The 27,722-nt window shown below is 41.9% G+C and overlaps 1 protein-coding gene across 1 annotated transcript; it reads right to left on the reverse strand.

Annotated features, from left to right (window-relative positions):
* Positions 1–549: 549 nt before the first annotated feature.
* Positions 550–27,308, reverse strand: YWHAZ (tyrosine 3-monooxygenase/tryptophan 5-monooxygenase activation protein zeta). The gene is made up of 6 exons (XM_061373261.1): positions 27,133–27,308; positions 24,393–24,696; positions 8,955–9,078; positions 5,530–5,693; positions 5,343–5,438; positions 550–1,598 (listed from the first exon to the last, which is right to left on the reverse strand). Exons 2-6 carry the CDS (start codon positions 24,684–24,686, stop codon positions 1,539–1,541), a joined length of 738 nt encoding a protein of 245 aa, XP_061229245.1. The 5' UTR covers positions 24,687–24,696; positions 27,133–27,308; the 3' UTR covers positions 550–1,538.
* Positions 27,309–27,722: the final 414 nt, after the last annotated feature.

The following is a 27,722-nucleotide window of genomic DNA, read 5'->3' on the forward strand; positions in this document are numbered from 1 at the left end:
AAATATTTACAAATGCCATAATTATTCTGTGAATACCACCAGTGCAGACCTTGCTGGGGACAAGAAAAGGAAGACCATCATTACCCTGGGGAGCCTTTCCACAAACCGAGCTGCAATGCCTGAACCCTGTGAGCTCTGTGGAGGCTCCTGCTCAGTTCTCCTTTTGAGGAGTCAACAGCACCAAGCTATGGGTTTTCCATGAAACTAGGCCTATCGCGAAGGTCAGCTCTTAAAGAACTTTGTATGCCTTTTGCTGTAAGTCTGGGGAACGTATGTTTGGTGAAGTATCCCTAGAGGTACAGAGGGACAGTCAGAAAGCTGTAGGCATCTTGAAAACTAATTGTAAACTAATTAATTACAACAATCTTAAAGTCAGACATGAAGTATTCAATCTTGGCTTCCCTGAAATTAACTAAATGCCTAGAAGTGTATTAAGTTTTTCCATAATAAAAATAACTTCCATATTAGATTTGTGTATGCTGCTGCCAGGACTCCGAAAGCTGTGGGAAGAGAGATGACATGAAATCTACACCAAAGGTAGTTGAAAAGTCCATTCATAAAACTTTTATTCCACTTACATCAACTTAATACACATGTTCTGAACAGTTATGTTTGAATTGTTCATGAAAATTTCATAGGACATTAAACAAAGCTAGCCATCATCTCAAGTTATTTCCCTGTTAACTATTTTTACAGCACATGCATGTTAGGCAAGTATCAAAAAAAAAAAAAATCACAAAAGCAAAAAACCTAAAAAAGTTAAATACATGTTTTTTTGTTGTACTGCTGTGCTCGATATACAGTGTCATTATGGATATCAAGCAATTCATTTTTTACTGCATCTTTACTTGTACATTTGTTCTTAGGTTGCTTAAACCATTTAAATACAAATAAAATGTGTAGCAAAAATAATGAAAGCAACAGCAGGTAACTTTACAAATAATGGAATGTGAACCGTTTCTCTTTCCTTCTCTAGAGAAAGTTGACTGGGTTAGCAAACTGTCTTAAGGAACACTTCAGCTGCAATCAGAGATGTACACCTGATTGGCATATTCCACAGATTTCACATGTTGACTTGACATGCAATATCTATGGGACATCAGTAGATTCACAGCCATTTGTGCTCCAGCTTGAATATTCATACTAACTACACCTGTGGCTGCAACTGATTATCCCTTTTTTCCATCATGATAGACCAATATGCAAGCACTCGTTTTTGCTTGACATAGAAAGCTGTTTTAACACTGGCCTTGTGGGAACCCACAATGTACCAAAAGTACTATGCCAAACATGTAAAACTTGTATAAAAATGTCACAACCCTATATTGGCCACCTCAGATGAAAACATAAATTCCCCAAATGTTAACTGGCTCTATTCCCCTAATATTAAACAAAACCACATGGGAAATATAGAAATCCAAATAGAAGTAACATAAACCTGTCAAATCGTAAACAAAAACTATTTGTGGGACAGCATGGATGACAAATGGTCTACTGTGTAAATTTCAGAATGAGGCAGACGGAAGTTGGAAGGCTGGTTAATTCTCCCCTCCTTCTCCTGCTTCGGCTTCATCTCCTTGGGTATCCGATGTCCACAACTGTTTGAGAAAGAAAACAGAGTAAAATATGTAAGATACTAACATCAGTGACTAATATTTAATAAGGAATTATTAGAAAGAAAGCCTAGTTCTTAAACGGTAATTTTGTAAGAGGTCCTACTAAGCACCCATTAACGTGAATAGAATTGCTGGCTATTACAAAATGGAAATCTAGCCCTAGATGACCCAACCCCTTCACTGCATTTAATGAGGAAGTTCATGAACAGTCAAACCAAAGTTTCACATCCACAAAGCTCACTAAAATACAATATAAGCAGGCAAGAATCAGACCTACAAAACAGATACATGAGAATCAGGAACAAACAATTCTTTGTTTCCTGTGGATTTGTACCTTCTCCTCAAGCCAGCTTTGTACATCCTTCTGAGGGAAAAGCTTCAGTAAAGCTCTTTCTTCACATTCAACATTATCCTTTTCTTCAAAACAGGCATCTCAAGTGTTTTGTTTTGCTTTTATAACCAAAAGCATTTCACCTAAATCTCTATCCCTTGGCTCTATTCAGTCAGTCACATCCCTCTAGCAACTTCTGGAATACAGAGCTTCCAAACTTAAAGAGCAGGGCAGGGGAGGAAGAAAATCTCATTTTCAGCTCCATAAAATCATACTAAGGAGCCATATATCAAGATTAAGTACCAACTAAGGAAACTAAGCATCAGTTCCAGACCAATACCCAGGCAAAGAAATTGTTTTGCGAACCAAGTATTTTGCCACAGTGGATGCTTCCAAACTATTCCCAGCCCAGTATGATTTGCAATCTCTATGGAGTTCCAGCAGCAAAAAAACCACCAAAACCCCTCCAACATCAGAAACATTTTATCCTTTCCAGGAGTATAAGACAATAGAAAAAGCTGCATTCAGCTCTGGGGCCTCCTACAAAAGAAGGATGTGAACCCACTGGAACTTGTCCCGAGGAGGCCATGAAGATGACCAGAGGGCTGGAGCACCTCTGCTATAGACACAGGCTGAGGGAGCTGGGCTTGTTCAGCCTGGAGAAGAGAAGGCTTTAGGGGGGACCTTAGAGCAGCTTCCAGTGCCTAAAGGGGGCTACAAGAAATCTAGAGAGGGACTTTTTGCAAGGGCATTTAGTGACAAGACAAAGGGGAATGGCTTTTTACGTGAAAGCTAGCAGATTTTTAGATTAGATACTACAAAGAAGCTCTTCCCTGTGAGACACAGGAACAGGCTGCCCAGAGAAGCTGTGGCTGCCTGATCCCTGGCAGTTCAAGGCCAGGTTGGATGGGGCTTTGCGCAACCTGGTCTAGTGGAAGGTGTCCCTGCCCATGGCAGGCAGTTGGAATTAGATTATCTTTAAAGGTCCCTTCCAACCCAAACCATTCTATGATTCTACGAAGACCAGTAACCTTGCTCTTGCTCTGAACATCATACATAATATCTGGGCTCAATATTCCTTGCCGAAGGCATTAAGCACAAGTTATTTTACTGGAGACAACACCATAATGGTGACAACAGTCTGTTTCTAGTCCCTGCACTATATTCTATACTATGTTATTATAATACTGCATTAGTCTCAATTTCAGTGCTACTTTTATAAGGAACAATCAGTAAGAACAGCTTTATCAGAGGCTCTACCCTAAATCCTAACCTCTAGAATAAAGACTCACAGAATCACTTAGGTTGGAAAGGCCTTTAAGATCATCAAATCCAACCATTACCCCAGCACTGCCAAGTCCACCACTAAACCATGTCCCTAAGTGCACATCTTTTAAATACCTCCAGAGATGGTGACTCCATCGCTTCCCTGGGCAGCCTGTGCCAATGCCTGACAACCCTTTTGGTGTGGAAATTTTTCCTAGTACTCAATCTAAACATATACATACCTCTGTTCATTAAATAAAAGGAACTTGACTCTATGGGGAGGGATTACCAATTGAGAGCACAATTTAACAAATCTGCTGGGGAAAACAAGGCTCTCAGGGGCATGGGATGTTGGTTTGTTTTTCTTTATTAAAGAAAACAAAAGAATTTTGTAACAAGAGCAAAGAAGGAATTATCCAGCAATCCCAGTTAAACAGATTTAGACTTGGCGTGTTAAACAACTCTTTGAACAGTTCTCTGCCTCCAGTCCTTGCTGAGCACGCACACACTCAGCTGCTTCAGCCATTCAAAGACAACATAAAAGGATTGACAACTGAGGAAACCTGCTCCTTGAACATACTGATCAACATGCTGAATCACTGTCAAAAGCTTCCTAACAGATTGTAACAGATTTGCATAACTAGCAAAACAGACCCTTTCTTACGTTTATGGAATTCACTGCAGTCTTTGTCAGCCATGAACACATCAAAAATTGTTTGCTACCTCAAGTGGAGGCCCTACAACAGCTTCCAGTACTTAAAAAGGGCTGACAAGAAATCTGGAGAGGGAGTTTTTGCAAGGGCATTTAGGGACAAGACAAGGGTAAATGCCTTTAAGCCGAAAGATGGTAGATTTAGATTAGATACTAGGAAAAAGAAAATTCTACACTATTTAAGGTGGTGAGGCATTGGCACAGGTTGCCCAGAGAAGCTGTGGCTGCCCCATCCCTGTCAGGGTTCAAGGCCAGGCTGGATGGGGCTTTGAGCAACCTGGTCTAATGGAAGGTGTCCCTGTTCATGGCAGGGGTTTGGAACTTGATGACCCTTAAGGTCCCTTCCAACCCAAACCATTCTGTGGTTATTCTAAATAGTTGTGGAAAAACATGGAATCAACGCACTTGTCCAAGTCACGCTAGGCATTTAAGGAAAGACATATCATTCATTCAATATGGAATCCTGCATCTGTCTACAGCTTTCTCCCTTACAATAGAAAGCTTCCATCAATTATCAGGACTACTACCGTAATTCAGACAGTATGGTAGCTCAGTCCAACTTCTGCTCTTGTATGAAGCAATTTGCATTCCAACTCATATGACAAGCTTTACATTATTTTTACTAGAAACTAGCAATTAATGTCAGCTTCTATTCTCTGTTTCAATACCATTTATTCAGGACAGCTCTTGAGCAATCTCACTCAAAGGGACAGTACACACAGACACTGAGAGCCATGCCAGCCCTGTATCTGTCTCCAGTAAAGAGCTTAAGAAATCTCTTACATTTGTTTTGTGATCGTTCCAGCTGTTGCTTACAAATAGTGTTTTCAGTAGCATTAAGTTGCTATTATAGTGGGAAAGGTTGCAAGGAACAGGGGAATTAAGTGCTAGAAACAAAACCAGAAAATACAGCAACCCCAATGTTATGCAGCTGTATAGTTTTACTTCTGGTTCTGTTAAAAGAAGTCCAGCTATTTCGTAAAGGTCACTGATACAAGACTACAGGGACTACAACTGGTGACAAGAGATGCTTTTATGGTTGCATTCTTGCTTGCAGTGATTCCTGCCATGAAGTTTGGGGCATGAACTATTGCATGGTTGCTTTTACTGTTTCATTTGCTTTATATCTGTGTTTAGGGAAAGAAAAAAAAAAAAGAAAAAAAAAGAAAAAGAAAGAAAAAGAAAAGAAAACCTGAAAAAAAAAAAATTGGTCTATTTGTCATCTGTCAGAAAACTGTGAATTAGTGTGGAGTAAAAAAGACTAGGCAGAAGGGAAAGATGTAGCTCAGGAACATGAGGTACCATCAACTCATTTGTAAGTAAATGACAAGACACTTCTCCACAGCCAAGAATGAACTCTGAGTGCCCCAAAGACCAGTCCTCTTACCAACAACATGTAAACTTTAATGATACTCACTGTCAAGTTGTCTCTCAGTAACTGCATTATTAGCGTGCTGTCTTTGTATGACTCTTCGCTTAATGTATCAAGTTCAGCAATTGCTTCATCAAAAGCCTGGTGTTATAAAAACAAACAACTCCGTTGGCCATGTGACAAAGGGTTATACCAATAACTGAAAAGGAATTTTTGCCTGGCTTAGACTTACCGTTTTTGCAAGGGAACAGGCTTTCTCCGGGGAATTGAGAATCTCATAATAAAACACGGAGAAGTTCAGAGCCAGACCTAATCTGATAGGATGTGTCGGCTGCATCTCCTTTTTACTGATTTCAAAAGCTTCTTGATACGCTTGTTGCGATTGCTCCACTATCCCTTTGGGGGGAAAACATACACACAAAAACCACAAGTAAGTAATTCACATACTGTATTCAGAAATACAATCAGGACTTGCATGAACTTCGTGCTTGCATGAACAAAATATGTTAAGAGTCAATGTTTGTGAATGAGCATTTCACCAAAGAAGTCGCTATTTTATAAAGATTTTACTTCATCTATTTTTAAATTATATATATAAAGAAAAGGAAGTTGTCATTGACCAAATCACAGGTTTGAGTCTCTCCCTGCCACCCTGTAAGTACTTGTATTTACAAATGTTTGCAGCAGTTCTGTAGCATTTGAGGAATACAAAATCCATCACCTACATAAAAGGTATAAAATCAAAGTTTTTACTACACACTAGCTTGATACTTTACCAAATATTCAGTGTCTTTATACACAGCAAAGCATTACAAATCCACATTTTAGTCACACTGATGACCTTTGCCTATCACTGCCTTTCAGTAAGAGTCATCTATGAATTTCCATTCAAATTCAAACTAGATATATATTTTTTAAAGTTTACAACATAGTTCCATTTTCAATGTAGATAGAGAAAGCATTTTTACCTAACTTCAAACTTATAGTACCTATAAACTTTGAAGTAAGGGAGAAAAAATTAACAACTGGGCTCTTCTTAGAGACTAGTCTTTTGCCACTCTTAATTGGTTCTTCGGTACAAGTTCTAAACTCCTGGTGGAAAAATACCCAACTATATTGTGTATACTAAGAGTAAAGAGCTCAACAGTTTCTTTTCTCACTGAATGCACTTGAACTTAGGAGCACACTATGGCTGCACAAGTCAGAGATCATGGCCCAGCACAGCCCACAAGCTGGACTATGTCCTTGATGACTGCAGGAGGCAAGAGAGGCGCTAGACACCCAGTACAAAGGGACCATTGTTCCTGCACTCTCCACGATTGTTAACAGTATCTGAAAAGAAGGTGGGCAGGAAGTCATTCAATTCAGATGCAAAAGAACTCCAATCCTGCCATTTCTGGATCAAACTAGAAATGCATCCAGCATGATCTCTGCAAAAGAAACAGTCACATGCATTCAAAAATAAAGAATTTTAGGTGCCAAGGACTCAAAAATACATCAGTATTTAACTCACAAGTACTCCCAGTCTGAAAATAACTAACATCAATATTCAGGATGTCTATGCAGGATGTCTATGCAATCTGTTCACCTGTATGCAGCACAAAAATCAAGTAACTTCAAGGAATGAAGCTGACATTTTAAAATAATTTTCCTTAACGTAAATAACTTTAAAAAAGGTGCAAAACTGATGTATTCTGTTAGTTTTAAATCAGTCACTCAGCATGTAAAAGTCGCAAGATTTTAACCTTGAATTCTTCAGAAAGTGTTCTGCAGTTCCAAGGCTGCAACAGCTGGCTGAAGTACCTGTTTGACATTCCTGCCCACGACACTGCTCTTTGATAACATAAACGAACTGGTTTATGAAGATAAAAATCCAGTTCCTACAGTTGGAAGCTTTATATTGTTGCTGTATTTACTGTAAAAGGCTGAGAGAATACTGTCCAACAAAACAGCCATTATTTCCTAAACAATAATTATCAACTGCTCTTCAAGGTCACAGACAGCATACAGGAAAAAGCCTGTGACATGAAACACTTGGATGGAGAAAGAGAAAAAAACCCCTTAATTTTATGAGGCACAGTAACTATGAGCTAGATAGGCTTTCAAAAATATTTTCTTCACCTGGAAACCCACTAAAAGCTGCTCAGCCAAGAGCCTGGCTTAAACAAAAATTAACTTCAAAACCACTTTAAATGAAGGCTTTCACAGTCTAATTTTAGAGCCTGCAACTTAATCCTCAACAGAAAAAAAAACCTTCAGAACTCAAAATATTTTACCTTCTATGCATGTGAATACAGATTACCAAAGGGAAAATACAATTACACTCTGTACAGTAACAGATACAAAGAGCTGGTTACACCTGCAATTCTGCAGTCACCAAGACTGAGTCAGTCTGCATGCAGTAAGCACCAGAAGTCAAATCAAGCTCTGCTATGCCAAGTCTTAATATCTTTATGCATCTCCCTATTACCCAGCGTACCACGGAAACTGGGCTACCTTCTGTAAGGTGGAAATAACTCATATACCACAAAGCTAGAGCAGACACGTTCCAAGCCTGTTTCACCTCTGTTTCTGTCAAGTCATGCAGATGTGTTTCTATATCATACTGGGAGAGCTTATTAGCTTGAGCTACACAAGTTCACAGGGGCACCACATGTTCAACAGCACCACAAAGAACACGCCAAGTCTTATAGGAGGGCAGAGTGCCACAGAGCATCAGCGACACAGCTGAGCACACCAGTAATCCCCAAGGCTTCCAAGTCCATGCACTCAGATTGCGCATCCCAAAGCACCCCCTGTGTCTGCAGGCTGAGTGCAGACTAACCTGAGTCTTCATGAAAACAGTCAGAGGAAGTTAACAGATGGGGATCTGGGCTGAAGTGTGCTGATCTTAAAGGACATGCTGCCACTAGTCTTAACTGGCTCCAGGAAACAGATTTGCACTGTTTGCAACAAGCTGTATCTAAACATTATGCACCGTTTTGAATGGAAGACGAACTGTGTATGGAGTCAACATGTTGTTAGGATGTTTCTTCACATACAGCAGTTAAGCCACCTAATATATTAACTGCCTTATATTAACTTCTCTAACTGTTTTTAGGTAAAGACAACTTACTTGCAATTATTGCAAACTGTTCATACGAAAATACAAGAAATCTGAGGAAATAAAAACACCTGGACATTAAATTACCACAGTTACGGAAGAGATTTTCCTAACAGTAAGATGAGTTTTATCACTCCTTTTTTTTTTCCAGGTGGTTTCTAGTGTCTCTGATTCCTGAACCTGTGCAGACTTTTTGTATTCTGTACAGATGCAGGAGAAATGGCACGAACAAGACTGAGCCCCTACAAAGAGGTAAAACCCAATATTCAGCCAGGCTGAAGATGCATAAACCTATATGCATGCATGCATGTATGCATTAGGTTTGATTTCAAGGTTTCATGACTGAACATTCGTTGCCTGCTTCAAACGGCAGGTACATAGGAACTTTTAGAACTCATTTGAAAGCCAACAACCCACGATTTTTCTTCAGCAAACAGAAAGCCTGTTACTAAAGAAATTTACATCCAAATCAGAATTATTCTTAGAGTTATGTCACCATCCCACCAAAGGCAATCTAATTTGACAAGGTTCAGCCACAAGCTGATATACAATACCTTTCTTGTCATCTCCAGCAGCAACCTCAGCCAAGTAACGGTAGTAGTCTCCTTTCATTTTCAAATAGAAAACTTTGCTTTCTGCTTGCGAAGCATTAGGGATCAAGAACTTTTCCAACAGAGACTAAAAAGAGAAACAAAGAACACACTGTTTTGATCAAACATACTTTTGCGACATGCTGAACCAACAATTCAATTATATCACAATCTATTTCAAAGTCAAGACAGCTTTACTTTTTGCCTATTTTCTTCTCATCCTACATCGTGAATTCAGCTACAGAGAACGTGTTCTGGATTGCAATTCTAGGTACAAAAAGGAATGCTGTATGCTGAGACTTGATGGGAAGAAGGATGTGTTAATGTAGCAGATGAGCCTTGTGTGACCAAACAATGGCTTTCTACAAGCCATTATACAGTACCTTAATAAAAAGAATGTATCCAAAAAGTCTGGGCAGAGGGTATACAAAGGCAGAAAGTCTGCATCCATGGATAATAAAAGGATTTGAAGTATCAGCTGCCAAACTGGAGACCCAAGTATCTTACATACACAGGCACTAAATAAGCCTCATTAACCTAGCTCTCATTAACCAGAATACCGTACTGCAAGAAACTGCAAGGTGAACCTGGATTCTCGTGTTTCCAGACTGCTGACAATCTGACAGGCAGCTCTCTAGCACTGAAAAGGACCCTCTCTTTGCCTTTATGTGCTGCCTTAACAGGTGTCCCCTACATCTTCTAAAGCAAAGGCAGCACTCTGGAGTCACTCCACCAAAACCTCCCTGCGGGCTGCCACTTAACACCAAATTTTTCTAGATTATTCTAAATGCTTATTAAATTAACATAGTCAGTTCCCAGCCCAGGCAGTTGTATAATTTAGCAAGTTTTATTATGATGAAAATAGAAAAAAAAAAAAAAAGAATCATTAGCTCCAACATGTTTAGTCAAATTAAGGCACAGCCTTGTCAAACTTCTTGATCTTGAGTACTCAAAGTCAGACTTTGAAAGAAAAGCTAGTTATTTAAAAGCCAGAAAAAGTACAGAAGTACTTGAACACTCAAAATCAGAAGCTGTTACATGTACTTTGCTAGGACTATGTAGCACATGATTCTTTACAAGATATTTTAATAAGAATTCTGTGTGTCTTTTTTCCCCTGCAGATTGGATGACTGGTATTTTGGTTTTGTCTCACTGTTTTTAGCTCATATTTCCAATGACACCACAGAAATGGACAATCCTAATTTAGTTCCAACCCACAGAATTATGGTCCTTTACAGTACTTCTCTCTAGATAGCACCCTCTGGGTTAAGCAAGGATCTTGCATGACATACTCGTGGGACAGGCACAGCGAGAATACAGTAGGTTGTAACCACCATACTGTGACACTTACACCCATGGTACCTGCTTTGCTCAACATGCCAACTGACATAAAGCTACAGAAAGAACAGGTAAACAAGTCTGGTTGGGTTTGGGTTGTCTCCCTTCCTCCCCCATTACAGGACTGCTAATTTATTGATGCAAATTGTGAATATTTAAGCTTGGTAAACTCAAACTTACGTGAAACCCCTCAAAACCAACTGACCCATTACAGCAGCACTCCCTTGTTTCTATCTTAATAGACAGGGTAATAAAGAAATCTAGCTGACAGAAAGCAAAGTGAGCCAAGATTCAGCTATGCCTATGCTCCATTGAGATTAAACATGTTAGTGGACTTACTTTATTGGTTTCAACATAACGAAAGGTATTTATTCAATCTTTAATATTAGGTATTTCCAGTACGGTGGGGATTGGTATACAGCTTCACCTTACTACCACACAGGGAGACATCAAAAAATACTGTGTCCTTGCTTCTCATCCAAATGACAGCAGAGACAATCCTCTGGCACAAAGCGAACACAACACAAGCAAGCTGGTGGCAGCAGTATTTTTATGGAGCCAGCCAAATGGACTTCCAAGCCGCCCCATACCAAAGGCACCCTCTTCTGGAAGGTGTACCACTGTGCGAGGAGAAGCTTCAGGGCCACCTCTGCCCCAGCACGGCTAGAACAAAGCAGAAGGCCATGAGGTATATGGGTCAGCACTTCAGCTCTCTGTAACTACTTACATGCTCTGTTCTCACCATTAGAGAACTTCAAAATTCACAGCTATGACATTTTTCATGAGTGCCAAGAAGCTGACTTCAATGACAACTGAAGGTTTTACCAGCTACAGAGAATAAGGCTCCTGATTAGATTTCCTCTTAAGGACTGCAGTTAGGTCAGGCGTGTCAGTTTGCACCCACTCTTCTGGCACCATGGGGAGCTGCCCTCCTTCTGTACCCTCCATTAATTGCTCAGACCAAAATAATACCAGTGATTCTAGAAACTGGAATTGTTCATCATCCCTACAGAACAATGTTCAATCAAAAAGCACAACTCTGCTCACTCCTACAGCAGCAACCAAACTGCCAGACTTAAATTCACTTAGGTCACAAACGAGGTAAGTTTGTCTACAGACACCTAACTGAATGGGTGAATGGCGCAAGCAGACAAAAGAATCACAGAATCATAGAATACTTAGTTAGGGTTGGAAAGGATCTTAAAATCATCTAGTTCCAACCCCCCTGCCATGGGCAGGGACACCTCACACTAAACCATGCCACCTAAGGCTCCATCCAACCTGGTCTTGAACACCACCAGGGATGGAGCATTCACAGCTTCCCTGGGCAACCCATTCCAGTGTCTCACCACCCTCACAGTAAAGAAACTATTCCTCATATCCAATCTAAACTTCCCCTGTTTAAGTTTCAAAGAAAGACTAACCAACTGAGTCTTCCTAATCAGAGACATGGTAATAGGGCAACAGCAGTGGATGGTGTATACATCTTCTATTGAAAAGAAGTTTCGAACCCATGTCAAATTTAAAAGAGAACTAAAAGAATCCCTTTAAACACCTTTAATCAGCTATTCATAGAATATAGCCTATGCAAAGAAGCTCTGACTCTGAGACTGCTGTAGGAGCTTGCTGGTATCTGGATGAAAGACTCTTATTCTATACATGTAACACGAGCGACTGATAGGCCACATATTTTTGGAAGAATTTTATTTATGCCGAATACTTCATCAAGAGCAACAAGATCTGAAAGCAGATTAACATTTAAAAGTAGGAGAGCTCTCCCCTGTTATTTATCTAGTACTATATATTCAGTTCTTCCTGTCTGTACCAGTCTTTTTATTTTAGGATATATTTTCTTTTACTGACATGAAACACTCCTTTAAGTCAGCCTGAAGATTCCAAGTACACCAATTTATCCTAGCGTATGGTTGTGAAAGCCTCAATCTGCATGGAGGTGGTGTGGCTACAGAAGCCATATAGATGAGACACATAAAACTACTGACTTTTTAGAGCTCAGCTACAAGAGATAAAGTTAGGCATAACAACAGGTATAACCAATCTAACACTTTGTTAACCTCACACACTGGGGAATACTGCTTATCTTCCTTCCACCCTTCCACTGTTTGTCCAAAGCAGAAGAAACAGAGACAAAAACTGTTTCAGTAGCACCACCAATACATGCCTACCTTCTCTTTACCAGTTGGTATGGCAATGTTTTATCAGTATAGAGGTGATCCCCATACAGACCACTGAAGTGCTAACAGCTAGAGCAAGACCAGACCAATAAGCTGATGTGTATGACTAAGTTTATCAGGCGATCCACACCATTGCAATATATACAACACGCCGACAACTGAAGTCCGCACAACACTGGTATATTATGGCTACAGGGGATGTGGTTAAGGCCTCCTGCTCACTGATGACATTGCTGCTATTGTGAAGAATTCCCATCCATTTCTGAAATACACCAATATGCATTACCTCCAACTTGATGGGCAGTTCATTACAGCGCCTTCATCAGAATCTGGTAGAAGCTTTTTAAACAAAACCAAAACACCACTCCCCACCCCTCAAACCTTACAGCTACACAGCTGTAATTGTCAGAGCTTTTCATTTGATAGCAAGAATGTAAATGCTGTGAAACAAACCATAGCACTGTAGTCAAGTAGGCAGATGCAGCAGCATCTTAAGAGCACTTTTCAGCCAAAACCTGGGACAGCTTGTACAAGTGCTTCTAATACTTTTCATAGAAGTCATACAAAGTCCTTTCTGAAAGACTTAATAGAAGATTATTGCTTAAAAAAAAAACCCAACAAACCAAACAAATAGAACTCCAACCCCCCCAGCAAAAAAAAAAAAAAATCAATCAAAGCATGCCTGTAATAAATTTGAATCTGAACTCTTACTAGTATGCTGGCCATTAAAAAAAAAAATCAAGCTTCAACACTCACATCTGCAACTGCAATTACACCTATGTTAACAGCTTTCTGGTACTTTAGACTGGGAGAGACAACACATTTGAGCCATGGAGACATCAGCTTTTGCAACACTATCCTAGCACATACCATAGATAAGGAATCTCAGATCTGGTACATTCCCCATCTCCAGCAAGCATGCACCAGAGAAAAGTCTTTGTCTCCAAAGACATAACAGAGGCTGCACACACACAACTTTATTATTGTACTGGTGAACTTCAATCCTGGCTTATTTTAAACACTAAGCTGGAAAGATATTTACTTTCTTCACTTTTACACAAGTTTTGCCGGAGCAGGACACAGTCAACAGACGGCAACATGAAGCACAACACACCATGACCCCATTTTGATAAAAGGCCCTATGCGCTTGTTCCTGTGGTTTTGCAACATAAAGCCTGCAAGACAGTTATCAGACTCAGGAGCAAGAAGGACGTGTAGCAAGCAGTAATTCTGTGTAACAAAAAACCCCAACACCCAACTCTCTACAAAGAGTCTGCCTGCTGCTTACTGCAAGCAGACATGCTTCAGTTTGTCAAGTTGTGGTGAGAACTGCAGTTGAAGACAGGAAGCAAACCCATGAAGACTTGAACAGTCCTTTCCTGACACTTGAAGCTTAAAACTACCCTTCTTTTCAAAGCATTTGCTTACATCTTTGGAAAATTACTTGTGTGGGCCAGAAGACTATTCCCCAATTCATCATAAGAGCATTAAAATCAGTGCCTCAGGTTTTGTTGTTGCTTGTAGTTATCTATTTCCCTTTAACGGCTGAATCTCAGTACAGTCTGAGAACTGTAGATGATTTAATGCACTTCAGGATGGCATCAACAGCTCAATTTCCTACTTAAGATATTTCCCTCCTGACAAACAGGAGACTAAAATCACCAGCTTCTAGAACAACATAGCTGTAAATGAGCAGGTAATGCATAAAAGTACTGAGAACAAGGAACTTTGGTTTTAAATATGTAAAAACTCCAGAACTACTGGTGAAACAAAAAGATACTGCCCTTGCACACACACACAAAAAAAGCTGTAGAACAGCAAAAATACAAAAGAATGCACTGATAAGCATTAGGCCTTTTGTTTTCATGCAGTATCGAAAGACACCTGACATAAGACATTATTTCTGGTTTTGAAGATAAATTACACAAGGATACTAGCTGAACTTTAATTCACTTGTCACCCATCTGTGGAACATGGCAGAGGGATGAAGACATGGAAGAACTCTATAGTTTTTTAAATTCATGTAACATTTCAAAGCATATCTTTTTGAGCTCCGCCTGAAACCTCTTTCACACTAACAATGGCCTAGTATTTTCATATTAGGACCAGGTTTTCAGGTATGTATTTTGTGGGAAGAGCTACATAATATCTCATTTTCAAGTGGAACCACTAACCAACAAGCACAGTTAACTGCAGCACACTTCTGTTAAGCTATTCTTCTACAGAACTCTATTAAAATGACAAAGTCATCAAAGCAGGCCACCTGGGTCAGACAAGCTCAAGACACCTACCCTTCCCATAAAAAGCTAGTGAGTGATTTTCCATGCGTTTTCTGCCTTAGCACCACAGTTTGGAAAGTTACTCAGGTTATGAAGCAACACGTGCAATTAGCTGCGCTGCACAGATTGGCACACATGCTACAAAGGGTTTAACCAAACCATTTGCAGCCAGTAGAAATTTCATTTACATGTCTCTAGGAACTGTTGGCAAGAATATCTTTAAACACCACCTTCCCAAACCCAGGCTGTTTTCAGACAGTCATTATGCTGCCTCTGATTACAGTTCTATCCAGAGCTTGGGATAAGAGCTTTGCAACTGCTGCATCACAGGTGACCTCCAACGCTCTTGAGGGAAAACCAAAAGTACTGTTCCACTGTCAGCCTACTCCAGCCAAAAACAAAGCCCCTTGTTTGATGTCAGCTACAGATTTCTATGTTCTCATTTGCTCACTAGAACAGGAATACAAGAAAATCTGTCAAGTACTAGTGGATGCTGTGGCGCTGGAGATCTCTGTGGTACATCGTCTGCTGAAGAAGGAAACAAGCCTGCTGCCTGTTCTCAGTACCAGTTACTCTCCCCATCAAACTGGCTGCCCAGTCACACAGACAGCAGAAGTTGTTTGAAAAAGGTGAGAACGCTGGCTGGAAGAGATGAGCTGACAATGATAAGCCTCAGCACGGGAAGAATTCTGAATCTGGGACAAAGAACCTTCAGGGGGCAGGGAAGAATCTGATTGGGACAGTGGGAGATGTGACATGCACAGGCACATTCAGGATTTGTAAGAACAGGAAAAAGGTACACTTGATCAGCAGTTTTTCCTGCAGTCAATCTGGCAAAGATCTAGAAAGGGGGAAAAAAATGGAGGAAATGAGGCTTGAGTAGTAAGACGGCAACTGAAAAAAACCCTAAAGGACTTGGAGAAGAGAGAGTACTGTGAAACAGAAAGAATGGCAAGAAATTTTAGCTTATGCAAGAAAATACTACTAGAACGGTCTAAAGTGCTTCTTTAGAAAAAAGCAGCTGCATATATATGGGCAGGTGAGGGGAAACATGGGGTAAGTAGGATACCCTGCAAAATCATCTTTATGCTGACATGTATGTTGGGGACAGAACTAAGTCAGTGAGAAGCAGGCGTATGCACTAAAATTACCTATAGGGTGCTTAGACAGAAGACATGGCATCAATGGATGGACACACCACTGCTCTGCATAACAAGAAAAGGATGGGAATCGAGGCAATGAGGAGCAGCACCTCAGTTTACACTTTTACAGTCACATGGGTGTATCCTCTCATGGCAGATTTATCCTCCCCAACTTAAGACTTATTATGCCCTTTACTACCTTGCTCCTTCTATCACTTTGCTTTCTAATTCACAATTATGGCAAGGGAAGCAAATGTATGTAGTATCAGGATATACTCTTGAAGATTATTCAAGAGACTTTTAAGGTCCTTCATGCGAATCACTGCAGGTTTTTACTGAAGTACACTTAACATACACATGGACAGAAAAGGAACCAAATTCTGAAGCACAGGTAAAACCACTTCTCCAGTTTAGTAACTGAGAAAATTCATACAAAAGGCAGCACTCAGCAAGACACTTAACAGAAAAATAATTAGTATTAAAGTATTTAATTTGTTGAGGCATTGCTATAGACATTAATATACCAAATAGTCTCCACTGAAGATCAAAGCCTGCTTGGTGGTTGGAACTAGATGCCCTGTAAGGTTCCTTCCAACCCAAACCATTCTATGATTCTACGCAATTCTTACCTGGGTTTGTGGGGGGGGGTTTGCATCATCTCAGTAACTTATTTTTTGAATACCAGGGACCATGCAACAACACAGAATGATGCCAAATGCAAGGATCATTATTCTTTAAGAAACAGAACATGTTCTGAGAAACCTGAGATAACATAAAATTGAACCCAACTGAGCTGGATGAAAATTTCTGCTGGAGAGCTGTGAGTGACAGCTATTGTGGCCGAAGTATAGCATGCTCTAGCTCTCTCAAGACAACTCTACAGTTTTGGTCACTGAAGAAATATTAGTAGAACACTCCCATAAACATGATGTAACTCTTTTAATCCTTGATAAGAATCAGAAGTAAGAACCATTTCTCTTCAGCAGCTTATACTCTGAGCAAATCTGAAATCTCATGAAGTAGACTATGTGTCTTATTAGGAGTTCATTATAGCATACAATACTAATAAAAGCATTTTGTTTGCAAAAAACACCACTGTCTCATTGTAAGCCTACTCTACACAGGAGAACACAATCAGTCAGAGGTCAGATTCCCATTGGTAAATATTTTGTTACCCACATAATCACAAAAGGTAGCAACATCCAGAAAAAAACCAAATAACAAAAACCACCACCAACCCACAACTGCTCTCTGCTCATTTGAACTGCATTAGATCCGATTAAAAAGAATTAAGAACTCCCTGTTCACCTCAGCAGCTGCATGACTTATTATTACTTTTCATTAGGAGAGGCACTGCCAATCTTCTGACATATTTCAAGGAAAATTAGTAACTACATAAGAGCTGACATTCAGCAAAAAAACAAGTTAAAGAAATAATCACAATCAATGCTCTTTAATCAACTTTAATAGCAGAAGCTTTCTCAAACTATTGCAAAATGGTAGCCAGCTACTGCCTGATGCACAACCAACTTCAGCTTTGGAGCCAGGAGCCACAGTGTCTGCCTACAGCAAAGATCAAGTAAAGCATTTGAGAACTTGTTCCAGAAACATGTACTTCTGTCAAGGACATGGTAACAAGACAAAAGTTTGCAGATAAGACCAGTAATACTGTGGCATCTGTTTATACAGATGTACATAAATAACATACCAATTCTGTTCATATCCTTGATTTCGTATTTCTACCACTTACGGCTTTCACAGTAAAAGCTGGTACCTTAACAATGCAGCCTTTTACTCAGCCTTCTAAGTAACCAACCAGTGTAACAAACACACTTGGTGGTGTCATAAAATTGCAAGTACACACATTGAAGTTCTTGCTTCTAAGAGCTTGGAAGGAGAGTATCTGTCACAGGTGACTAAACTGATCAGATTTATTTTGCTGCTTAGAACACCAGTAAGTGCATAAAGTACCTGAACACCAAAGGTAGCTGTCAGATAAAGCAAATTGTTACTTTGATACTTTTGAACAGTATAAGCATTATGTGCCTTTTTTTTAATCAAAGTTTATTATTAAACATTAATGCGAACTGAAATTAATACAGCAGACTACACGCTATAGTAAAGATTGTTTCTACTTCCAGTAAATGCAAAAGGATATAGATACCTGTATGTATGTGTACATACACAAGTGTGCAGTGCTAAAGAAAGTACGAGTGGTACCTGCATGTTTAGATTTTTTTTTTTGCATTTATGCAGAGCACCGTAGCTGATTTTATGCTAAGCAGGTGTATTAAATACATATCAACACCATAGATGAACTTCTTGCTAAGGTTAGTAAGCACTTGCTCTCCTTTCCTCATGCAGCCCAACCACCAATGCATTTCTTATATATGCTGGAATTTAAAATCCTGTCAAATATGACAAACATGAGCTGAAGTTTCATGCATTTACATGAACATTGCAGAATAAGTAAAAACCAAACCAAGTCATCTCATATTTGAATGGGTCCATGAATGATGTTTCAATTCTCCAAGATTCAATAATTTTTCAATAGCTTAATTTGCTTAAGGAAAACAAACAAACAAACAAACAAACCAACCACCATTTGTAAAAACAAAAACAAAACCAACCAACCAAAAAAAACCCAAACAACAACAAAAAAGAAAATTGCTCAAGTTTAAGCAGTGCTTTCACTGCATGAAAAAAGAGGAAAAAAACCCAAAACCCAAAAAAAAGCCACCAACCCTGAAGGGATGAAGCCACAACCAGGGAAGTGATTAAAGGATTAACAAAGTGAAATGATGAGGTTGATGCAAATTGCCTCAGCCTCCTACCTTCAATATATGAGAGCAATTATACCAGCCAAACCTTAACTTAAAAAGCCAGACTGGGAGAGTTAATCAAAAGCTTAAATTACAACCATCCTGGGAAGTTAGTAAACCCTGGCTATATTCTGCTCTGTGATATACAGAGGTTCAGAGAAGCATTTGCGAACCAGAGGTACTCACATATTTTCACATACACCACTAGCACATTACCAGTTACCATCTTTTAATACAAGTTTTAGCATCGTGGTTACATCCAGGTTTGGGCTCCATGGTATAAGACACATGGATACACTCAAGTGAGTCCAGTGGAGGCCACCAGCATGATTATGAGGCTGGAGCACCTGGTGTAGAAGGCAAGGCTGAGAGAGGTGGGTTTCTTCAGCCTGGAGCAGAGCAGCAGATCTCAGTGCTCTCTACAGTTGCCTAGAGAAGATGGAGCCAGACTCTTTCTGGAGGTCTACAGTAAAATGACAACAGGCAGCAGACAAATTGAAACATGAGAAGTTCTGATTACATAAAAGGATTTTTTCCTTTTAACCATAAGTATGACCACATACTTTGACAGGCTGACCCAGAAAGGTTGTGAAATCTCCATCCTTGAAGACACTCCAAATTTGACTGACAAGGCCATAAGCAATGCAATCTAACTGTATCTAAGCAGAGCTGACCTGAATGACCTCCCTTGCAACCTAAATTACTCAATTAAACCAGCTTAAAATAATAAGAACTAAGTTTTTTGAAACAAGGGTTCTTGGTCACCTAGCTCCTAGGTTCCAACAAATTAACCACCCCCCTTCTGTGATCAACATTCTGTAAGGAGAAGCTTACACAAACGCCTCCCCTTCTTTTCAAAAAACATCGAATAAAGGACACAGATCTCGAAGACAGAAACAAAGTGCAGCCAGAACTGAAAACCTAAGCAAGCCTGAAGGAGTCACGGAACTACAGGTAGCAATTTTCAGTCAGAACATTCTTTTTTTTTTTTGTTAGTATCATAGCTCAAGCATGTTAGCACCACTCTATAGGCTAGCCATGCTTTCTGACCATCAGAAGAACACGCTAAGCATACAACAACTGATTTTAAAAATACCTCACACATGTACGTGTCAAAAAGCATACGGTTTCATATAAGAGAGAGGACTTAATTTTCTAACTTTGTCACTGATAATCAGTGCAGAAACAGGTTTTACAGATGTTAACACAGTAACCTATTAGATGTTTGCAGGCAACTAGGAAATAGTCCCACAGCGATTTCAGAATGATGGTAACAGGCATTAACTCCATGGCATTTTCTTTAAAAAGCCATTTAAATGCATTCTGAATGGAATTACGCGCCCTTCTCCCAATGAACTGCAGCCCCATGACAGGTCACTAAACTTCCTGCTACTCCCCCACAAGCAACATATACATTAAAGAATCACAAGCCAAAAGTCACTTAATTGTGGTTTTACTGTACCTTCTCCCAACAACTACAACTTCTAAAAAGTAAAACATCTGTAACAAGTGCAAAGAAATCTAAATAGTAGAGGCACACAAGGAGTACCTCTTTATGCTTCGGAGCGTGAATTTAGGAATAAGTAACGTGGCAAACAAAGCAAACAATTCCACCTTATTAAGAGTGTCCTGAACAGCACCATTAACCTGCAGCTCTTCTGGCAGGGACTGGGGAAATAATTGCTGTACAGCATTAAGTGCAACAGTGACTTCAGAAGGCTGAAAGGCAGATGAAGTTTCAGGAAGCTCTCTAGACTTTTAAGAGAACAACCAAAATGGAAGAGAAACACTGAAACAGAGCACATGGGCACTGTAAGCAAAGAGATTTACTTAAGATATGATACAGGGCAGGGTGAACTTGTGGCAGAAAGAGACATCACCCAGAAGGCTGAGCATGGGGAAAGAACATGGGAACTGTCACATACAGACATGCAGGGGGCTACTGCCATATGTACCAGCCTAAGGAAGAGAGTGTAACTGTCTAATTACATTCATACTGAAGCCAGTTCTCGTTTTAAATTATTAGTTTACATTTAGCTCATGTCAGAGACTGCCTGAAAGTTACTAGGAGTTCGAATCTCCTGAGAACTACTAACATGCACGTAGGATCAGATGTTAAGTCATTTAGAGACCTCTCCATACCTTCTCTGTATTTCAGAATTCTCATTAGCTGAAAATTTAATCTTACTACAGGTTTTAATTTGAACCACATCAGTTACAGCTCTGTTTTAAATTAACTGCAAAAAGCATTCTGAAGAAAATCCATACCTGTTAGGTTAATAACAATATTTATTATTAAAACAACAAATAAGAGATCATTATACTAGCATTTTAGGCAGATCCTCCCTTCTACTACAGAAAGTGAAACAGGATGTGAAGCACACACTTGGCTAACATGAGGAAAAGTACTTAATTTCCTGTATCAGTACAAAACTTCTGAAGCTGGAGACTTTCTATACTACTCAGGCACATTTAAGATGCTGAAGTATCCCCACACACACTGTATCATTCTTGAAGAATCTGCAAATTCAGTCTTTACTTGTGCAGTGCAAGAAACTATGCAGAATATGTCACATTTATCTGCAGTATATCAGCACTACCAGACCAACTCCAAATTAGAGTTGGTTATATTACACCTGAATATCCTCCACTATATCTCTGACAGAACCAAGCACTCTGAAGCTGCAGCAAACAAAAAGATGGGTTCAGCTGTTTGCAGAGCTATAGAGGTACTCCACAGCAGGCTCAAGTGAGGGAAGATTTAGGGAGCAGCAACAATGCTGGCTTTTTCTGCTGCAAGCTCAGTGTAAAGGAGAAAAATAAATGGTCGGACCTGACCCATATAACTGCTATAATTTTTATCATTCAGTCTAATAGTTAAGAAGCAAGAAAAAAGTCCAGCACTAATTGCTCTTATTCACTCCGTAAATCAGTGGAAGAACTGGGAACAGGACCCACGCACAGCTTAATATACTCTGCATCTACTAGATTAGAGGAGCTGTTTCTTTCAATCCACTAGTAATTTGATTCCAATAAATGAGTGAAGAGAGCAAGAAGTGGCAGAGAAGCCAGCTCTGGCTACATTCTGCTAGTCACAAACACATGCTCTTCATTGGATTCCTTCCTTCAACACTGAAGTTAGAACGTCAGTCACTTCCACGCTCAGCTGTGACGTAACACCCCAGAGTATTAAATATTACTTAAGAGCCTAGCAGGCAAGTGAAGACACAACAACAGCTCAAACAGATTCACAGTCTTAATAAATGACATAAGTTTGAGCTGCTTTTGCACTGTAACTGCTGAGGCCCTTGATCAAAAGCTTTGAGGGTTTCTTAGCACTTCAGGTCTTGTTAATGGTATACTTTGCACCAATCAAGACTTGGTAAACCTTGTTCTTCACTTCCATGAACAGCTGTAGTCTAGATCATGCCGTACAAAAATTAGAGGAGCTCCTGAATAAAAAAAACCACCGAACTAAAAAACCAAACCACCTCCTACTTCCATGTTTGCATGCAGCATTGCAAAGATTCCTGTTCACAGAAAACAATTAAGTATGTCACCACAATTCTTTTTTCTCTTGGCATTAAAATGCCAAATAAAGCAGTACGTCAGTCACATTTCTAGGCGAGTAGGAATATATGTGAACAGGACATTCCAACAAAGAAAAGTATTTTTTAAATACAAATCTAATTCTTCAATGCAATTACCAGTGTCAAAGGTAGTGCTTGACATATGAAGGCATTTTTAAATCCTATCCCTTGAACAATAAAACAAGTTTTTATTATTATTTTTTTAAACCCAACTCTAAAAAAAGTCGTTTTATTACTGCTAATCACCCCTAAGGCATTGTTCTTCTGGACAGTAATTTTTCCTTAATCTATTAAGAACAACTAGACTAGCAACACTAAAGATTAGTACGACATTAGCTTCCTAAAAGTAGTAACATAGCAAATAATAAGAATTTATTTGAATTATATATGTATCTCTAATTAACACAAAGATAAATTTAAGAACATTTTGAGATTGGGAAGATTTAACAACATTCCCCACCTGTGTTCCCTCCCGCCTAGGTAATTCAGCTGCTTTAGCAAACTCAAAAGCTCAGGGTTTGCTTTAGTTTTTGTATTTAGCATGTACAATAAAATTTCACTTCGATCTGGTTTCTATTATCAGAAAAAGAAATCCAATTGCAAACACTAGGTTCTTCTTAAATGGGGTTTCTAAACCCAATAACTTCATTAAAACGATTTTCAACCATAGTTTACAAAAGAATTTGACATCACTCTTGACCTGAAAGCATCCACCCCTGAGGAAATGCCCATTAATTAAAAAAAAAAAAAAAAAAAAAAAAAGAAAAGAAAAAAGAAATGGCAATAAATTAGAATGCCAGATTTGGGTCCATATTTCCCTGGCTTAAATAAATGACCCACCACATAACCCAAGAACTAGTAAATCATCTTTCCTATGTGTAAGTTTGACATTTCCATTTTCATAGTGATAGCTTAAGAGTTATCCTTACACAAGATAACACAACATGAAACTGGGTGTGTCACAATAACCATGGAAGCCAGCCTGAACTGGAAGCCAAGATTTGAAGTTATCCACACCGACTTCTACACACCCTTGAAAAACCAGTCTTCAAGCAATCACCACACTTGTCATTTAGTTACCTTAAACAGCAAGCAAAAGTCATGCTACTCATTGATCTTAATTTTCGTTTGACATGAGATCTTCAAGCGCATGCTTAGCTATTTAACACTTCCCTCCTATCACATGTCATTCTGCCGTCTCCAGGTATGTGATCCCTTGTCACATACGGGATGACACAACAGCAGCGCCCACAGTCCAGTGGACAACTCTACTGCTGACAGTAGTATCTACCTCACAGGTGGTCACAGGCCTGGGCACCCATTAATAATGGCCTCACTGAAGCACCACAGGCACATGCAGTTGAAAAAACCCTGACAATCTTCAAAAAGCTTTTGGAACAAGCTTTGGATTTCATAAACCAGACTCGTAACGAAAATACAGGGCTGTCTGCCAGGTACATGCACATTTTGACAGACCTACAAGCCACAGAAAATGCCCAACTTGAATATCCTTTTAAGTTTGCTGTTAATAAAATTAAGTTTAAGAAGGTATTATAGCATTTCTACTGCCTCTTCCTGCAGTCAGTTTTCTGCATGGCTGAGTCATAACTAACATTACATCATCTTGCCCAGGGAGGGGCACAATTTCCGTAGAGTAAGAACTACCTCTTACAACTACAGCAGCATATTAAAGTTGCAGAAATCAGTGATTTAAGTTACAAATACTGCATTGAGGGGGAAGGGCAGAGAAGAAAAACCCAAACTACACCTGTATGTAGTTCAGTCTCAAAGAAATATGTTGATTTCTTGTAACTATTATGTCTCCAAATGCTGTACCATTCAATAGGATAATGATTTGTATATAAATAATTGATACATTACAGAGAGAGAAAAGGCAGACATTCTTTAAATGCCGTCCTTCAGAAATAGCACAGGAGAGCACAGCTTTACTGACAGACTAGAAGCAGTCCCAGAGGGCCCAGCACCATTTACCCTGCAACCCTAAGTAAAGATGGATCAACGGTTTCATTATTTCTCACCAGCACATCATTGCAGATGTCTCTTAGCTCAGTCTCAATTTTCTCTCTGTATTCTCGAGCCATCTGCTGTTTTTTCTCAGCGCCTTCCGTCTTTTGTTCAATACTTGAGACGACTCTCCAAGATGACCTACGAGCTCCTACAACATTTTTATAGGCAACAGAGAGAAGATTCCTCTCTTCGTTGGACAGCTCAGCTCCTTGCTCAGTCACAGACTTCATGCAACTTGCCATGTCATCGTATCTTTCAGCCTGCTCAGCCAGCTTGGCCTTCTGCACCAGCTCATTTTTATCCATGCTGATATTTCTGAAGAGGAAAAATAGTGAGGCATTATTCAGACAGTGATCAAGGACAAAGGTGTTTGCATATGCAGAGCAACCATTCTTTAAGTTGTTTGGAACTGCAAGACATACAATTGAAATCCAGGGCACAAGGTATAAAAGCATTACAAGATGTAAAAGCACTTGATGCTCAAACACGCAGATTCGTAAAGAGTTAAAGTCACTGTTTCCTTCTGAAAAACTGTTAACTTTTTAAAGTACATTATGTTAAGAAATAAAAACAAAAGCATCCAGAGGTGAACTGAAAGCAAATTATTCCTGTCTTATGCACATAAATGATCCTAGTTCTTTGCCATGACTCTCATCACATCACATTCAAGCTGCAGCACCAACTGCATCCAATTATTAATATAACAAAATTGATAAAGAAAACATCCACTACTAAGTTTTTCACAGAAAAAGACCACATAAAGGCTAGGCACACAACACCAGACAACTCTGTGCCTTATCAGAATCTTACCGTTACATGCAGAAGGACTTGGCATAGGGATCTGCAAATCAAATCCCACACTGGCTGTTAAAAAGCCAGAATGCACCAAGTGATCTGAATTTGAAGGTGCAGACCCTTCAAAAGAGTTAACTTCCTCACCCCAAATGGGATAGGGTAGACTTCCTGAGCCAAATACTGCTGCTCCACCTGAGAGGCTATGCTTTCAGAGACAAAAAGAGATTTTACTATTCAAAAATACTACTTCATCAGTATTTGAGGTAGTGTGACCTGACTGAGATGCTTCAGAACCTGCATCTTACCAGCACTTAAAAAAAATAAGAAAAATCAGGGTCTGCTGAACATAAGTACCAGTTAATGTTCTGGGGTTTTTTTAGTACATCAGCAAAGATTACTCCTCCCTCATACCCCATCCTTTTATGTACCTTGACTTGATCATTTCGAGGCCCTGGCAATGCACTTTGGGATACACCATCTCCATTTAAAGTTCGATTATATTATTAAAACAAGAATTATTTTGATCATGTATGCTTTATGGATTTCTGTATGTTCTATACACAACAATCCAGCAGCTTAATTTTTAACCATTAACGTTTTTGTCATTCTGCGTGAAGTTACCACAAACAATAGCAGCACTACCTTCCATTTCGGTATAAATTAAGCCCATTTTTAACATTGCAGTCACCTGAAAGGGAAAGATTTCGTATCTGCTACCCCCACCATCGGGGCAAAAACTCAGCAGCGTTTGCAAACATGCGTTGAAAACTTGACCGCACCATGAACAGCGGGGTTAAGGAGCCATTTTAAATCAAGTTTTTGGCTACGGTTATTTACCACCGGGACTGAACAGGGCGAGCGTCGTTAAAACTCCAGCCCCAAAGCCCGTACGCCGGGTTCTACGGCAGCATCCTCTCTGGGAGGCCGAGGGCGCCCGCGGCGGGGCTGGGCGCTGCTGCGCTTCCCCCACACGCGGGGCGACAGCAAAAAATGAAGCGGCCCGAGGGAGGAGCGGGCGGCACGGCGCGACACCTCAGGGCTCCCCGGGGCGCGGAGGCCAGCTTCGGGCCGCCCCTCCCGCCTCCCCTTCCCGCTCTCTGGCCGCCGCATCCGCCCTCCGCGGGGCCACGGAGCGCCTCGCCGGCCGCCTTTGTCATGGCGGATCGGTGCCGGAGCCCTGCCCACTTCAGCGCGCGTTAATCCCGCTCACCTCCGCCCAACGCCGGGGGCGGCGGCGGACAAGGATGCCGCGTCCCCGCCCCGGCAACGGCCTAACGAGGGGCAGCCCACGGGCCCAGCCCCAGGGAGACGTGAAGGAGAAGGAGGGTGAGAGGGGGCGGCGGCGGAGGAGGAGCCCCCTGTAGTCCCCAGGGAGCCGCTGCTGCCGCCGGAGAGCTCGGGCGGGGCGGGCAGGATGGGTGGGGGCGAGGGGCAGGGCGGGCGGAAGCAGCAAGCCCGACCGAGGGGCGGCCGCTGCGGCTGCTCCGCGCCCGGGCAGCGCTCCCGGCGGCAGACCACACCCAGCGCCACCGCCCGCGCCCCCGCCCGACGGAGGCGGCTGCGCCCCCCCCCCCCGCCCCGCTACACGCGCCCACGGGCGCGGGGTCTCCCCCGCCGCCGCGGCACGGGCGGAGCCCTCACCTGCCGCCCCCTCCCCCGCCCGCCGCCCCCTCCCCCGCCCGCCGCCCCCGTCCGCTCTTCCCCTCTCCTCACCAGCGGGGAGGGGCAGACGCGGCCTCACCTGCGCGGCCCTCACCGCCCTCCTCAGCGGCCCCCCTGGGGCAGGCTGCTCCCGCCACCCCGCTCCCTGCCACCGAGGCCGGAGCGGGTGGGGGCGGGCAAGGAACTGCTCGGCGCTGCCCGCCAGCAGCCTCACTTCGCCCCCCCTCCCCCCGCAGCTCCCCGGGGGCGGAGGACAGGGTGCCGGGGCGACCGCCTGGCGGGGGGCCCCGTTACCTGTGCGCGGCGGGAGCGCGGCGGCTGGTATCTCGGAGCGGGCGGCCGGCGCGGACTGTGCCTGTGTCGCGGCTCGCTGCGCTGCAGCCTCTCTCCCAGCGCCACACACGGCGTCTCCGCCAATCACCGCGCCGCAGCGCACGGGCAGCGCACCGCCCGTGACGTCAAGCCGGGGCCATGGCAACGGCGAGGGCGCGAGCACGAGCCCGCGCCTCCCCCGGCGCGCCACAGGGCGGATGGAAGCACTCGCCAACCGCCGCGGGCGGTGCGCGGGCCCCGGGACACGCCTCGCGCCGGCAGCCCCGCCCGCGGGCGCGCGCCTCTCCCCCGCCCCTCCCTCTCTGGCTGCCCCCGCCTGCGGCGCCGAGCGGCGGGGCCAGTGCGCTGCGGGCCTGCTGCGGGCCGGGGTCGGGCAGAGGCGAGGCGGCCGCTCCTGTGCACTGGCCTCTGACCCTGCAGCTGACCCCCCTTCACCCGCCTCTGCCCCACCGCTGGTGGGCTGAGGTGAGCGGCGGTGGCGGAGGGTCTCCGGCGTCGGTGCCGGGTGGGTGAGGGGGAGTGAGGCGGTACCACCCGGTGTGTCCTGTGCT

This window comes from Neopsephotus bourkii, unplaced genomic scaffold (genome assembly GCF_033783945.1).
Source record: "Neopsephotus bourkii isolate Nb327-2 ecotype Australia unplaced genomic scaffold, CSIRO-AGI_Nbou_v1 NB_1630, whole genome shotgun sequence".
Taxonomy (NCBI): domain Eukaryota; kingdom Metazoa; phylum Chordata; class Aves; order Psittaciformes; family Psittacidae; genus Neopsephotus; species Neopsephotus bourkii.